Raw genomic sequence first — 15,003 nt, 5'->3', positions numbered from 1 at the left:
GTTTCTGTGAAGGAATTACTTCTGGAGTAATAGTTATTTTTCTTTTTCTAAGGCATCAGTTTGTAGAGAATAACTTAATCCTAAAAATGGGTCCAGTGGACAAAAGAAAGGTAAGGGTTTTTCTTAATTTCCTGTAACAAGATTCAGCTGTCAGGTTTTTTTCAGTTGCAGCATAGATAAGCAGCCTGTTTTAAACCTTCCTTGTTTAAACAATTTGGCACCTATAAACAAGTTACTTTTAAAAATTCATGTTTTCTTGTGAACAGATTGTTTTGGTTTTTTTTCCCCTTGATTTAGTGATGTGCTCTTGATTTCCTGGAAAAGCCTAAAGTAAATCTGCTATTGATGCTTTCATTTTGAGATTGTAGCAAATGAGTGTTTGCTCCCCCTCCTCCTCCCAGTCTGATATAGTCCACTAAACACTCTTTCTTGATGCATGTCTGAATGTGGTTTGAACCAAAAATACCAAAAAATGAAATACAAGCCCATGTTGTTTTCAACTGTGGTGTTTTTTCTGGATCTGACTTTGTACCTTTATCCTGAGAGAGGGAGAGGTGACATTAGAACATAAGAGTTAACTTCAGCAGTGTACAGATGAGCAAGGGTAGTCTGCATCAGCTTTACAGGAAAGAAGGTTCTCTTTTATCTAAGTTACTACCTGCTTCTTCGTAGTCTTTTCTACAAAATCATGACTATTGATTTCTTTGAGACAAAGATTCTGCTTCACTCTGTACAGCTAGGTGTTTTATGTTTTACTAGAACTTGAAGATACTTTCCCAAAATAGTACTTGTGTTTTGCCATGTAGTAGAAATGCACTGCAACACCATAAAAAAGGAGTGAGGTCAAATAGGTAAAGTAAAATTAAAGACCCCCAAACCCAAACATACCATCCTATCACTGAGCTGGTTTTATCCTGCCTCTCTTGTTCAGTTCAGAGATCTGTAGATTTACATTTTTAATTCCTTCATGGTTTTTTTTTTGCATTGCTGCTTCTACTTTTCTTGTTAGGGATTGTTTGCACGTCGGCGCCAATTGCTGCTCACAGAAGGGCCCCACCTGTATTATGTGGATCCTGTCAACAAAGTTCTAAAAGGAGAAATTCCATGGTCTTTAGAGTTGCGTCCAGAAGCCAAGAATTTTAAGACGTTCTTTGTTCACACGGTAAGTTTCTTCTTTGAATTTCTTTGTAAATTGCTTTAAGGTCCTTGGGCAATTTCTGTAAGCTGTTATCAAAAAGATTTTTCTGAAGAAGGTATAATAGCTTAGATACAAAATTTCGTAGTCTTAATTTAAAACAAAAATAAACAAAAACCTGAACAAAGTCAACCAACCAAAAAAAGGCACAAAATCCTCACCCCCAAACAAAATCAAACAATAATAAAACAAAAATCACACAAAAACGCACTCTGACATACACATTTCTCACAAAAATGCAACTGTATTTTTATTATTAGTGTTTAAATAAACTGTAAGTGGATTTTGGGATTTGAAGGACATTCTTAAGGGCTTCTAAAATTTAGCCCTCTTTATATGTAGTGAATCATGAGAGGTGTATTAATATATTGTCAGTTGACTGCTTAAAAATATTGAGGTGCCAGATGTATGGTTAATCAGTAATATATAATGTTACATAGCTGTAATTGAGTTTAACTTTCAGAAAGTTAATGAACTAATTATGAATAATTATTTTATTGGTAGGTGCAGAATTACTACTGCTTTTTGGTTTAACTATGTTTGGAGTAATCATTGAAATGTTGTTCACTTTTAGCCAAACAGGACATATTACCTGATGGACCCAAGTGGGAATGCTCATAAATGGTGCAAAAAGATACATGAAGTTTGGCGGCACAGATACCACCAGAATGCTGCAAAATAGTAAAGCTCATCCAAAATTTCCGTTTCCCTTCTTGCTGCTAGAACTCCATGTGCAGCCGATCAGAGGAGTCTTTTCAACCCACCTATTACCATCTCAAGGGGAAGCATACGTCTGAAATGTTTTTGTTTTGTGTTTGTCTGTTTGGTTTTTTTTTTTTTTTTTTTTGTTTTAATTTTTTTTTTAAGAAGGAAAAAAAAAAAGGAAGAAAAGCAAAAACCTAATGGAATTCAGGGTTGCTTTGCTCGCTCTTTGTGCTTCTGTTGAGGCTTCCACATGCATATCATTGCAGTGAAAATCTTGCTTTTGTGCACTTCAGTTCGGTTTCTGCTGCAGACTAGTGGATAGACCTTGCATTACCAGCTTCACTTAAGATGAGTTAAAACCAATCCACACGCACACATGCCGAATCATGTACCAGCCTTGCATTTTATGGGGCTGGAGTTTTCTGTGACTCTCAGATTATCATTAAACTGTGTTTCATCAGGGAGCTTTTATATGCCTCTCCTACGTACCACCTCTTTGTTTTCTCTTCCTTTCGTCCCCCAGCTTATTGGTATATGGCATTTGTAGCCAGGTCAGTTGCACCCTTGTGTAATTCCTAATATAGCTCTGGTTGCAGGATTTGTGTGGTACTTTAGTAATTATGTGAGTGAATCAGATGTATTTGTCTGACAGACAGGCTCCAATGATAAAAGTTTTGGAAGAGTAAAATGCTGAACATAGCACTGAAATTTCTAAAATTGAGATGTTGGCTTCTGAAGCATTTTAAACATTAAGTTTAAATTTTAATATAAGTCATATGTGTGTTTAATCAAGGGATGGTAAACTTACCAGCATGCTTTTAATGCTAACTAAAAGAGAAACTAGTTAGTATGGGGAAGAAAAGGCTACTATTGAAATAGTAACTAGTTTTTCACCTTTTCAGCAGATGAGGTCTAGAAGCTTTTTTTCCAGGGTGTGTATGTGTTGTGCATTTTAGTGGGGCCAACCTATTTATCTGAGTAGAGAAGGAAGTGTGAAAACTTTGTACAATTGATTACTTGACTTTTTTTTTTTTTTTGTCTCATTTTATAATGAGATGTCAATTCTGTTTTTGATCCTTGGCCAAACATTCAGGAACTCTGGAAAAAAATGTAAGCAATTGAAATATAGATAATAAAGTAATCTGGTTAGAAAAAGGCAAATATTGATACAAAGGGGAAAATATATGGTACTTAAAGCATATCTATAAAATGAAAATATTTTTCATATCAATCTCCTTTACCCTCTTCAAATTATGGCTATTTTTTGTGGTCAAACATTTCTTGTAGTGTTACAAAGACACAACTTCCTGTGTGGCATGCCTGTGTTCCTAGACCTTGCATAGAGGAATGACCTAGGTCTGGACAAAGGCATTCCTTTCTTGTTTTAAAAGCAGTATAAACATCACACCTATTTATTCACTCACTACACATACCATTACTTGGCATTTTGAGTTGTCATACTATGATGTGCTTTTCCTTCCACCAAAGAAAGGTTTCTCTATAATGTTGAAAAAACTCCTAGGCTACTGTTTCTAGAAGCAGTCTTTTAAAAACAATGGCTTATCAAATTTCTCAGAAAATACATGAATGTCGAATATTTTCTTGTATAGGGTGAAGGAGATTTATTATTGATCTCTTAAAAACTGTGTTATATGGTTGAACTTGATGGCAGTTCAGCTTTTCCAGTCTTTAAAAGAGGCAGTGCAGTTGCCTTTGCTTTTGGAGCCAACTGCGTTCTTGTAGTCTTCTATATCCCACCACGTATGGAAACCTGAGAGAAGCAAATCCCTGGTTTACTGTGTCTGGTGTTAAGGGAGAGGAGGTGTCCTGTAAATGGCTGAGATGAGGAAGACAGAAAAGTGTTCCCTTTGCATCATGAGAAATTCCATCACATACGAAGTACACTCCTTGTCACTCAAATTTGAATAGCACAGGGCATCTTTGGTCTGAGTCCGTAGTAAGCTATATGTGCCATTCTAACCAAGATGACATGTATTTTAAGGCTGTTGCAGTGCTGTCCATTTGTTCTCCAGCTGTCAAATTCCAGCCATGTGTTGTGTCCACTGGAGGCAAGCCCATACCCCTTTTGGATTTAGTCTCTGCTATAGAGATCCAGACAGATCCCCAGCTTTATACAGGGGAGTTTGGCAGTGATGGAGGTTCACGGTGCCACTGCTGTTCCACGTGACAAAACTTGGCCTTACATAAAAAGTCTGGCAAAATGACCTCCATTGGCTTGTTAACTAGGTATAATTCTCGGTGTGCTTAAACATGTTTTCTGTAATGTTTAGATTTTGTCATTTTACCATAACAAGTTAATTGCTATGTTTTTTCACACCTTGAAAATCTTCCCTCAGTAGACTTCCATCCTGCCCACCAAAAGCTTTCAGCCAGCCAGATCTTGGTAGCAGTAAGCTGGCAAGAAGGTATCTGGAAGGCTGATGTCTGCATTCTAGAAGTCCTTTTTTTTTAACTGACCATGCTGTTATTAGAAAACTATGAGCATCTCTTACAGGCGTCACTCCGCTTAGAACTTCAGTATTCCTAATCCAGTCTTACTTAGCTACTGCCTTTTTAGGAAGGAACTAGAACTTTCCTGGGAGAGGTATTTCTGTTTCTTGGGCTATAGGTGGAATCTGTGAGTTTGAAAGGTGGCAGGAGTAGAGAGTGAGATGTCACAAAGCAATTGTGGATTCAGGTATGTTTTACCAGTTTGTCCACTTAAATGTGTGTTGACAGGTGCTGCATACTTTGAAGGGCTGGTACCCATTTTAAATGCTTATACCTGATGTGGGGTAGATTCATATCTTTGGCCTGAAGATCACTCCTGTGGTTCATGGGAGTTCATGGAATGCAATGGGCAAGGGAGGTTCTTCAGAGCTGCACGTAAGCCCAGGTGATTTTTCTGCTTTTAATCCAAGGTTTTCAAAGCATAAAAAAAATTGTTAGGTACTTGAAGACTCTTCTTAAGATTCCTCCTCACTGCAGGCCTACTGAAAACCCAATCTGTTGGTGCATTCCATCTCTTGCAATTTGAACAATTGCCAATAATTTATGAAGAATCTGGTCAATAGTGTTGTCATTTTGCTTTGCTTGGTATTTGAACTTCAGAAAGGTATTTATTCCATCTTTTTCTGTGTGTGGAGCTTAAGAAAGGATGAAGTACTACTGCCCAGTCACAAGAAGTTCAAGACTACTTTGATAAACTGAGAAATTAGTTTGTTACCGTTCACCTTAAAGTCGAGTTTTGTAAAGGTTTTGTATTAAGGAAGAGTTACTTCAGGTGTGATGCTGAGGCGTTGTGAGCAAACTGATATTGCCTATTATGATTCCATTTGCTAAGCACTTAGATGCTGAGAAGATCAAACTATCAGACAGTACTGTGCTCTCCTTTCCTCCTTCTGACATGATCTAATTGTGAACTATCTGCTATTACGTAAGTCTGGAAAGAACTGTGGATTGAAACAAATATGTGATGATTCTAATCAGTTTTCATAGTTCAAGATGCTTAATTTAATGTGCTTGATATATTTTGTGCTGGGAACTTTGAAGAATTATGAGAATTTCCCACATGTACATTTTCTTTTGAATGATTTAGTAAAGTCAAGACAATGACTTCATTTGGCTTGTCGACAAAACATTTGATTTCAACACCTTGCTGAGGAGAGAACTTGTGAATTAATAGCTGCCTAAACATGTGGCCTCTGGATTCTGATCATTCTTTCTACTAGTAAATTGCACAAATAGGTGTGATATTTATATCTGAAATTTTGCTGAATGCCTGTGTAATACTTCATGGAAATATTTTATTAATCAAATGGAAATGTTCCTGCAAAGCCTCATGATGCAGATTATCCATCAGTTGATCAAGTGAGCTTACAGACAAAGTTCTGTGACCCAAAATGGCACGTTTTCATATATGACTGATAATTTCAGAATGTTTCCTCTTTCATAGAAGAGATTACTGTTATGCAACAAACAGTTGGAGAGGTTCTTAAGCACCTAATAGCCTGGTTTTAGAATAAATAGAATATACTGAGTTGGAAAGGACCCATCAGGGTCATCAAGTCCAACTCCTGGCCCTGTACAGGACTCCCCAGCAATCCCACCATGTGCCAGACACCCTCTTGAACTCAGGCAGGCTTGCTAGTGTGACCACTTCTTAGGGAGCCTGTACCAGCGTTCAGCCGCCATCTGGGTGAAAAACCTTTTCCTGACACGTAACCTAAACCTCCCGTGACTCAGCTTCATGTCATTTCCTCGAGTCCTGTCCCTGGGCAAGAGAGAAGTCTTGTCTGTCAGCCGGGCCATGAATGTAGATGGTTGCCGTTTGACAAAGCTTCCTATGGCCATGTACTAACCGATTTGATGTGGCGAATGTTCAAAATGGTAGCAGAACTTAAAATTACTGTATCTGACAAAAGAAAAAAAAATAGGAACCAGGAACAATAATCAGTTTTGATAGTTGTATGCTGTTTTCAGGTTGGTGGCAGTCAGTTACATGTGTAATATGCTCTACCTGGTTTGTAGCTTAACTGTGATGTAAAGAAAAAAGAAAAAAAAGGAAAAACCCACCCCAAACAAACAAAACCCCTGACCCCCCCCTCAACAAACCACAAAACAATCTCCCCTCCTCCAAGAACTTGTGAAGACAGAAGCAAATAATGCAATGATATAAGATACACAGTTTTGTATTTTTATTCTTATAAGGTTATTTGCTGGCTCTTGTTGGCCTCTAGTTCAGTCTGTGTTATTTAAATTCTAATATATGAATTATTTGGATTGAATTCATGTTCGGGGCCATGGTGTTGTATGTATTGATGTACAGCCTTGAATGTGAATAATTATTGTAAACTATATTTTACACCTTTTTTCTGGCTTTATTATATAAATTTTCTATTGGTCGATGATTTAATCATATCTCATAATTTAATGACTGTTTATTCTCCTCCTGACAGATCTCTGTGCTGTAGATGTGTAGTTAGTGACTGGATGACGGATTTCACTTATGCTTGGTAGTCTGTAATAAAGGCATGTAGGGTTCTGCGCGGCCTCCGCCTCTTCCTTCCGCCGTGGGCAGAGGGGCAGGGGGCACACGAGACGGGCCCGCGGCCTCCGGCCCGGTGGCGGCCCTGTCGCAGGCGTGAGCGCTGCTCCCGGAACCCCGGGCCGAAGCCGCTCGGGCGCCGGGCGAGAAGGAGGCAGGGCGCTGTTTCAGCCGCCGCTTCCGGTGGGCGGTGCGCCTGGGGCCCGGCAGCCGGGGCGGCCCCTTCCGGCGGTGGCGAGGATGGCGGCGGAGAACCACTGTGAGTTTCCCGTGCCCCCGGCTGGCGGCCTCGGTGCGGGCGGGCCCTGCCGTAGGTGTAACTCGGCACCGCTGCCCGGCGCGGGTCCCGGCAAGTGGGTCCGGCTGAACGTGGGGGGCACCTGCTTCCTGACCACTCGACAGACGCTCTGCAGGGATCCTAAGTCCTTCCTCTTCCGCCTCTGCCAGGCCGACCCCGACCTGGACTCGGACAAGGTGAGCGCGGGCCCCGCCGCGCCCGCTCCGCGCTCCGGGCCCGCTCCCCTGTCCCCGCTCGCCGCGCTGAGGGTGCGCTGCGGCTGGTGCCCGGTCCCCCTGTGACGCCTGCCTAGGCGGCCGCCGGCGTGAAGGAAACGCGGGGCCCGGCGCCGCGGTGAGGGGCGGCAGGAACGACTCTGCTGCTGTGGAGGGAGTCTTTCTGAAGAGTGTTGCTTAATGAGTGATGTCGTGCGAAGCAGTTGGGTTCGTGAATAACAAAGCTGCTCATAAATACAGCAGAGAGCATAGTAGTGTTTGTACGTTTGTGTAATTTTTTAATGTTGTCTGACGGGGTTTAGTTCTGGCGTTTTAATGGAATATCTGCGTGCACTGACATTGTGTTATTTCTGCACTGTCATTATTCTCTTGTTCAATTACAAGAACCAGAGCGAAGTACTTTTGATAATTTCTCCCTTAGACGTAGCATTCTGTCTTTTCAGCAATTCTTGCAGAAAAATGTTGCGTATTCTGCATAGATGGTGGATGAATATTTTGGTATTCACTCTGACTCATTTTTAGTAGGGAAAAAAATTATTAATATTTTATTTTTGGTGTGGTATGTAGTAATGGATATAAAGTATTTCTATATAGTGCTGGCTCTGAAAGAGATTTTGGAGTATCACAGACAAAAAACCATTTTCCACTACAGTATAGTTAGGGATAAGAAAGGAACAGCTTATAACACTTGAATGTATAATCAACAGGTTCAAAATAAGGAGTTGCTTATTATATATAAATTTTGAAATTTTTTTTTTCAGTGAGGTTACTAGTAAAAGTCATCATTTTTTCTGGCATAACTTCCAGGAAGGATACTTGAACACTTAAGATAATGAACAGAACCTAATGTTCCTGAGAGTTAGAGGGAAAAAATCTTAAAGTGTGGTGGTGTGGGAATTGTTTTGTTGTTGTCTTTGGTTTTGGTTGAGGTTTTTTTGGAGAGTTTAAACTAACCTATAAAAGTAAATTCAAAAATGTAGGTGGCTTGCTGATAGGTTAACTCTTTGTTTGGGAGAGAGTAGGGAAGCATTCCTCTAAGGTTTTTCTAATTAAAAGATGAAGCACTGCTATATACTCTGGCAGATGGGAGGGCCAGTTGTGTCCTGGGGTGCATCAGGCCCAGCATTGCCAGCTGGGCAAGGGAGGGGATTGTCCTCCTCTGCTCTGTTCTGGGGTGTGGCCTCCCCTTGAGTCCTGTGGGCAGTTTTGGACACCACAGTATCAGAAGGACCTAAGGCTCTTAGAGAGCATCTGAAGGAGGGACACAAAGATTCTGAAGGGGAAGCCATATGACAAATTGCTGAGGTAATTTGGCTTCTTCAGCTGGTGGAGGCCGAGAGAAGGCTCATCGCTGTCTGCATCTTCCTCCTGAGGGAAGGAATCTCTGCTCTGTGTGACCAGTGACAGGACCCAAGGGAGCGGCAGGGAGCTGTGTCAGGAGAGGTTTATGTTGGATATCAGGAAAAGGTTCTTTACACAGAGGTTGGTTGAACGCTGGATCAGGCTTCCCAGGGAATGGTCATGGCCCCAGGCCATGAGCTTGACAGAGCTCAGGCACATGGTGGGATTGTTGGGGCTGTGCTGTGCAGGGCCAGGAGTTGGACTTGATCCTTGTGGGTCCCTTCCAACTCAGGATATTCTGTGATTCTGTGATTTCCTTAATGCTTGCTACTGTAAAGAACTGACAGGCTTCAAGAAAGGTAGCATGCTGGCCTTTAAACTACCTTCAGGTACTAATGTTGAATGGGATGGGGCAGCCTGTCTCTCGCTGTCAGGTATGTTTCCACTTCTAATGGAAGAAAGATTAACCTTTGGCACACCCTGTGGCCAAACTAGTGTTTCATGGAATAAGATAGTGACACTGATTCTCTGAATTTAATGTTTCACAATGTCACGCACAACTTTGTATTTAAAACTGTTTGAGAATCATTTCAGCAAATGAGTGAGCGGTAGTGGTCATACTTATTGTTCGCAATAGGATTTGTTTTCCATAGTATTTAAATCTTGGTTTAGAGGTGAATACATAAAAACAGACAAGCAGAGCCTTGCTCTCCTTTTCATCATTGTTTAACTAATTCAATGCTTTTACTGCATTACTGTTAATGATTTACATATATTTCCCTATTTCAGCATCTTCCTATTTTAGCTATATACCAGTTTTTCTTTTGCAAATGGTTCTAGCATTCTTTTAACTTTCCCCTAAGCAAGGAGATTATCAAAGTTTCTTAATAAGGTTTTGGCAGTAGTATTCATACTTGATTTTTAATGCCTTTCTAAAGTTGGCATGGAATCTGTTAGAGAAGGAAGAACGCAAGCACTGAGTGTTTTAGCAAAATCAAAGTCTTCTTGGTAGCACAACCTTGACTGTCAGCATTAAGAAATATCTAAATCATAGTCATTATTCTAAGAAATAACAGATGCACTTCATTTGTCCGTGAGATTTCTGACTTGTCGGGTGGCTTGTGTTACTGATGTAGTTTTGATGAGTACTGCTAGTCTGCAGACACTCAAAGTTTTTAGGCCACACAATTTGTGAAAAATTCAGTAGTTCAATATTTAAAAGGCACAGAGGATAGGGGAAACAATTATTTGTAAATCCAGATTTAGTACCAAATATGACTGTATTTCTCTGCATATTGCTGCCTTTATCAGAGCTTCTGTTTGCTCAGTATGTGTAAATGATGTCATTTTTTAAAATAGTCGTGCTAGCGCATACAGCCTTGAGCCAAGAGCTTGGTGGTGTGAATTTTGAGTGTGTCCAGATCCAGTGTCGATCACAATGAAGATAATTAATTGGAAATAAATCTAGGACATTTCGACTAGTGTTTTAGTGCAATTCCTGGGGAGATTGTTAAATGGGATTACGGAGGCGTATGTATTTGGTCCACTTTTTGAGGCCTACTGGACTCCTGTACTGGATTCTAGTATCCACAGTTCCAGGTCACAGCAGGTCAGTGACTAGTCACAAGGTGAAATCTGAATTGGTGAAAAGTTATAAAGAAAAAACTTTTTTTGCCAAGAAGTTTAAGGAGTCACTTCTCAGTCCAGATATACAAACATGGAGACAAGAAATCTAATACTGAAGCCTGTTCAGTCTAGCGAAGGTATTGTGAAATCCAGCTAGCAAAGTGTCAAACTATAGATGTCCTTGCCAGAAAGTACATAGTGTTAGCAGTGACAGTAGTTATTTATTGGAGTGATTAGGTTTTACCACAACTTTCTAAAGGTTAAATTTCACTGTAAATAAATTGAGTTCTATGGGGGTTTTAAACTCACATCAGGGTAAATGTTCATTATGATTCCTTTTGAGCCTCAATCTCTATAAAGACTGAGTGAAAACATTTGCAACTGGAATACATGATAATTTAATTGCTTTGGTCAGTATTTTTCAGAGGAATGTGATTGTGAGCTACATTGACTTTTCATTGGTACGATGAACCAGGTGATTGAAAGTTTAAGAGCAAGTTACTGCCTTTCCTCTAAAATTCCGTGGTGTTTATAACTTGAACTAAACGTTAGTGTGGGAGAGTGGTAATAAACAAATGCAGTCTTCACTGTATGTGGGCAATGCTGTCTTCTAAATGGTGTCCTCATAAGCATGTATGAAAAAGGCCTAGAACTTACAGACAATGAAGAAAAAACTCTTGAGAGAAGAATGTAATGCAAAAATAAACCTGGGTAAAGATAGAGACAGTCAGATGATTAACTAACAGTTTAGGGTTCGATGCCTGAAGACAACTGGTGCATTTGTTTTGAGTTTTCTTATGAAGAATGTCAACATTTGCATGAAACTTCTCTAGGTGTGGGATAATGTGACTATACTGAATAGAGAGGAAACTTGAATTTCTGCTGCTGTTCTGGTAAACATTAACACCTGTTTGTATAAAATATATCTAAAAGAGAGAGAACTCGGAATCCTTATTAGAATGTAGGTTTTTCTGACGTTTATGGTATTCACTTAAAGTTTGGGAAATGGCTTCAAAGTACCTACACTTGTATCAGTGAGGATTCAAACTTGCTCAAAGCTTGTAGAAAAACAATTTACTAGTTAGCAGAGGAAATTGCATAGCTGGGGCATCAAAGTCTATTAATACTTAAGCTAGCAAGCCTACAGCTAGTTATGTCTGTGCAAACTAGCTACCTCTTTAAATTGTCCAGATCACACTGGATCACATTTGCAATTTATTATTTTATCTTACACTAAAACTGTTTATATTAAAAGTGTCAAAATGCTAATTAGATGTGATAATACAGTGTGTTTTCATGTACGTGTGGATGAAACCAATCCTGATAATATTCTGAAAGACTTAGGACCTGTATTTTTAGAGTACTAGGTAGAGCAGATGACTGTACTTCTGCATCAGCTTGTATTGGATTTATGTTTACGTAAATATCCTTAAAGATCTAGTGTAATCGGCTTTTCTCAGTGATTTCAACATGAAATGCTTAGCATACATTGAAGGATATTCAGGCAGCTCAATCAAAAGGAGGAGTGATAAGGCAATTTGTATAGGAAGATGCTGAGGAAGTAAATTTTTTGCCTCACTTGCTTGTGCATTATTTGCATATGGTTACAATATTCCTTACTGATTGGTTCATCTTTTGGGTCTTGACTCCCTGGTGCTAGTGTGTAGCGTATCTGAGCTGTAAGGTATCCTCCTCTTAACGTTAATGAATGCATATTTTCTATGTCTGTAATCTGGATAAGAAACTTTTGCATGAAATTTAGATGCTAAAGTGAATCCTGTTGACAGAATTTGGGTTGCACACTCTTAAAATTTAGCCAGAGTTCTTTACCTGTTGATATTTACTAATGTAAAAAAAAAAAAAAATCTATTACAGCAAAAATTATAGGACTTTCGTGTGCCTTCTTTTTTATTATTTTTCAAGACACCTTGTTGTCTGAAAGGCTTCATAGAGTAAACTATGACAGTACTGAGGTGGTATTTTTTTCATGTATGACCTCTCATAAGGTGGAAGTTGAAAGAGAAGGCCTGACATAGCTTCTTCCCTTTGTGGTTTTGTTGGAAGCTTGTTTAGTATATAGAAATCAACTCAGAAAAAACCAATTTCAGATAATGTAACCCTTTAAAAAGAAAAAGTTCAGGCCTTTTGTGCAAGGAGTGAAGTAGCCATTGTTACTTAAGATTTCATTTAGAGCTTTCAATTACTTTGCTTCTGTGACCCACCTCTCTATCTCTGTAGTGGCGTAGAGCTGATGACTGGTGTTGCTTCAGAAGGTGATGTGAGAAAACACTGCAGTGTAAAAAATTACAATCATCTTAATGAAGAAGATTATTTCTAGAGATCTGTTTTTCTTAACTGGGAAGACTTCCAGTTTTGTAAGCCCTATGTTTCTTAATGCAGTTCAAATGATGACCACGTACTGGTTTTTTTCTTTAAAACAGTGCTTCTTTTTATCTGTTTTGTATCATCCTTTGCAACCTCGCTGGTTTCTGTTCTTTTACTAAATAATACTTTTCACCTTATAATTTGTCAGCTATTTTAATTTCTTTGGGTTGTATATGTAGATTGTTCATTCTTGAAGTGTTTTGCTAGGTAATGTAAATATATTTATAGATGAAATATTAAAACTACACTACTTCATCTGTCTACTGGTTTTGATGCATAGTCTTGCTTTTGTGAGACCATGAGCTTAGATCAGAAGAAATTGTGATTAGAATTCATCAAGCATTGGCTGGTCTGAGTGTAGGTTAACTGACAGCATCTTTTAATATGTTAGCGTTTTCTTGAACAGTTAATTTTATACAAAATTATACACCACTTCTTCTAAAATGACACTGTGTTTTGGTGTGTAAAGCATTTGATTGTAATTTTAGAAAGGGTTTATGGCTTTTGTAGTTCAGGCTGTGGTCTTTCTACATTCTACCAATCCTGGTTAGACAAGTGCAGTTATTCGGAAACTGCATCTATGTACTTGAAAATACATCCGCCATCTTTTCCTCCAGTGAAACATTTCAGGAACTCTAGGTACTGTTGAGTAAGAGAGTTTTCAGGTATCACAGTTCAGTAATCAAACCTTTACATATAAGCGTTAATGTTCAAATACAGAGGATTGCATCAGTAGAATTTCTTTCATATGGAAGAGCAAGTGTCACTAGTACCTATGGTTTTGAGGGAGTATGATCCAAATTTAGCTAGGGTTGTTGGTAATGATGATTTTTTGAGTATCTCCTGTAAACTACTAGAATATTAAAAATAAGAATAAGTAAAAAAGTATTTGGGGTGCTGCCACATCTCTCCAGTATATATCTGTAGGATATCCATTGCACCAAAACCTTATGTAGTAATGGATTAATACGGTCAGTGATCCACTTGGTAGTAGAAAGGAGCAGTGGATCAGTTAGAAATCTTTCTATGAATCTTCTTTAGACATCTGGCCAGCACGAAGTATGTCAGTACTGTTTTGATTGCAGGGGTTCACACATAGATTCTAAATAACACAGGAAGTACCAATTTTGTTTCTTTATCTCTTTGTCGCGAGTATCAACTCTGCAGGTGAATTTCTTGAACTGTTTTGCAATTCACAAAATGCTGTAGTCTGTTGGTTTAGTTAGTTTGAGCTATTCATCTATTCCTTCATTGTCTCCATGAGGTAGGTAGGAACTGCATCTTCAGTGTGCTTTCATTTTTTGAAGATGCATGTATAGCCCTTGCTTGGTACACAGCAGTTCTCAGTACCCTGTGAGTATTTGGACATCTGAACTAAGACAAAACCAAATATTTTTAGAGCAAAGTGTTGAGGTTAAAAAGAATTAGGTTTGTTTGCCTTTAATTAAAAAAAAAAAAAGGAAAAACTGGTATTTGAAGCTCACTAGAATGTAGCCTTTGTTCTGACTCTTCAGGTTCCCAAACAAAATTTCCTGATTTTAAGTGCTATTTTTAACCTTAATGTTCAGTGTTCTCACTTACTGCTTTGATCTTTCATGCTGACAATGTTAATCATTGATAAGGGGTTGGGGGGATTGATCAGGTAAGAGAAGTTGTGTATTGGATGATTTGAGTGATCAGTCTGATACAGTAACAGTTACATTGTTTAATTCCTTTTATTGTCTTCAGGGATGTGGCTACATCTGCATACCTGCTCACTGTGAGGTGAAGATTAGCTTGCAGTTCCCACTTGGATGTTCAGATCATTGTGGGGTTTTTGGTTTGTTTGTTTTGGGCTTTGTTGTTCTCTTGCTTTGTTTTGGGTTGTTTGTTTGGTTTGTGTTTGTTTGTTTTTCTAATCTAGGATGAAACAGGTGCCTATTTAATAGACAGAGACCCAACCTACTTTGGGCCAGTGCTGAACTATCTCAGACATGGGAAACTGGTTATTAACAAGGACCTAGCTGAGGAAGGTAAGACATTTCTAAATATCCTGTTTGCTTGCCACTTGCTTATTGTTTCCACTTCTTTTGAGTCACCAAAACTAATTTAGAACTATATTATCATAGGGAAAAATAAATAATTTTCTGTAGCTTTTGAGAGGATAGTCTTATGAACTGGTTGGTAATTTTGGCCTGGAATCTTTGGTTAT

At 38.9% G+C, this 15,003-nt stretch overlaps 2 protein-coding genes across 8 annotated transcripts in view; both read left to right on the top strand.

Annotated features, from left to right (window-relative positions):
• PDPK1 (3-phosphoinositide dependent protein kinase 1) overlaps window positions 1-6,944 on the top strand; it is a 31,636-nt gene extending 24,692 nt beyond the window's left edge. For all 5 annotated transcript variants that reach the window (XM_048321153.1, XM_048321151.1, XM_048321149.1 and 2 more), the window contains 3 exons: window positions 53-110; window positions 1,010-1,162; window positions 1,770-6,944. In XM_048321153.1, the coding sequence (XP_048177110.1) occupies window positions 53-110; window positions 1,010-1,162; window positions 1,770-1,877 (319 nt within the window). In that variant the 3' untranslated portion in view covers window positions 1,878-6,944. The remainder of the gene's footprint in view (window positions 1-52; window positions 111-1,009; window positions 1,163-1,769) is intronic.
• Window positions 6,945-7,138: 194 nt separating this feature from the next.
• The window catches only part of LOC125334360 (BTB/POZ domain-containing protein KCTD5), a 31,196-nt gene continuing 23,331 nt past the window's right edge, over window positions 7,139-15,003 (top strand). The window contains exons 1-2 of one of the 3 annotated variants that reach the window (XM_048321156.1): window positions 7,139-7,421; window positions 14,716-14,824. In XM_048321156.1, the coding sequence (XP_048177113.1) occupies window positions 7,188-7,421; window positions 14,716-14,824 (343 nt within the window). In that variant the 5' untranslated portion in view covers window positions 7,139-7,187. The remainder of the gene's footprint in view (window positions 7,422-14,715; window positions 14,825-15,003) is intronic. The other 2 variants (XM_048321157.1, XM_048321159.1) reach the window with 2 other exon arrangements.

Source organism: Corvus hawaiiensis, chromosome 16 (genome assembly GCF_020740725.1).
Source record: "Corvus hawaiiensis isolate bCorHaw1 chromosome 16, bCorHaw1.pri.cur, whole genome shotgun sequence".
NCBI lineage: Eukaryota > Metazoa > Chordata > Aves > Passeriformes > Corvidae > Corvus > Corvus hawaiiensis.
The sequence above is the reverse complement of the archived record's forward strand: the minus strand, read 5'-3'. Positions and strand labels throughout refer to the sequence as shown.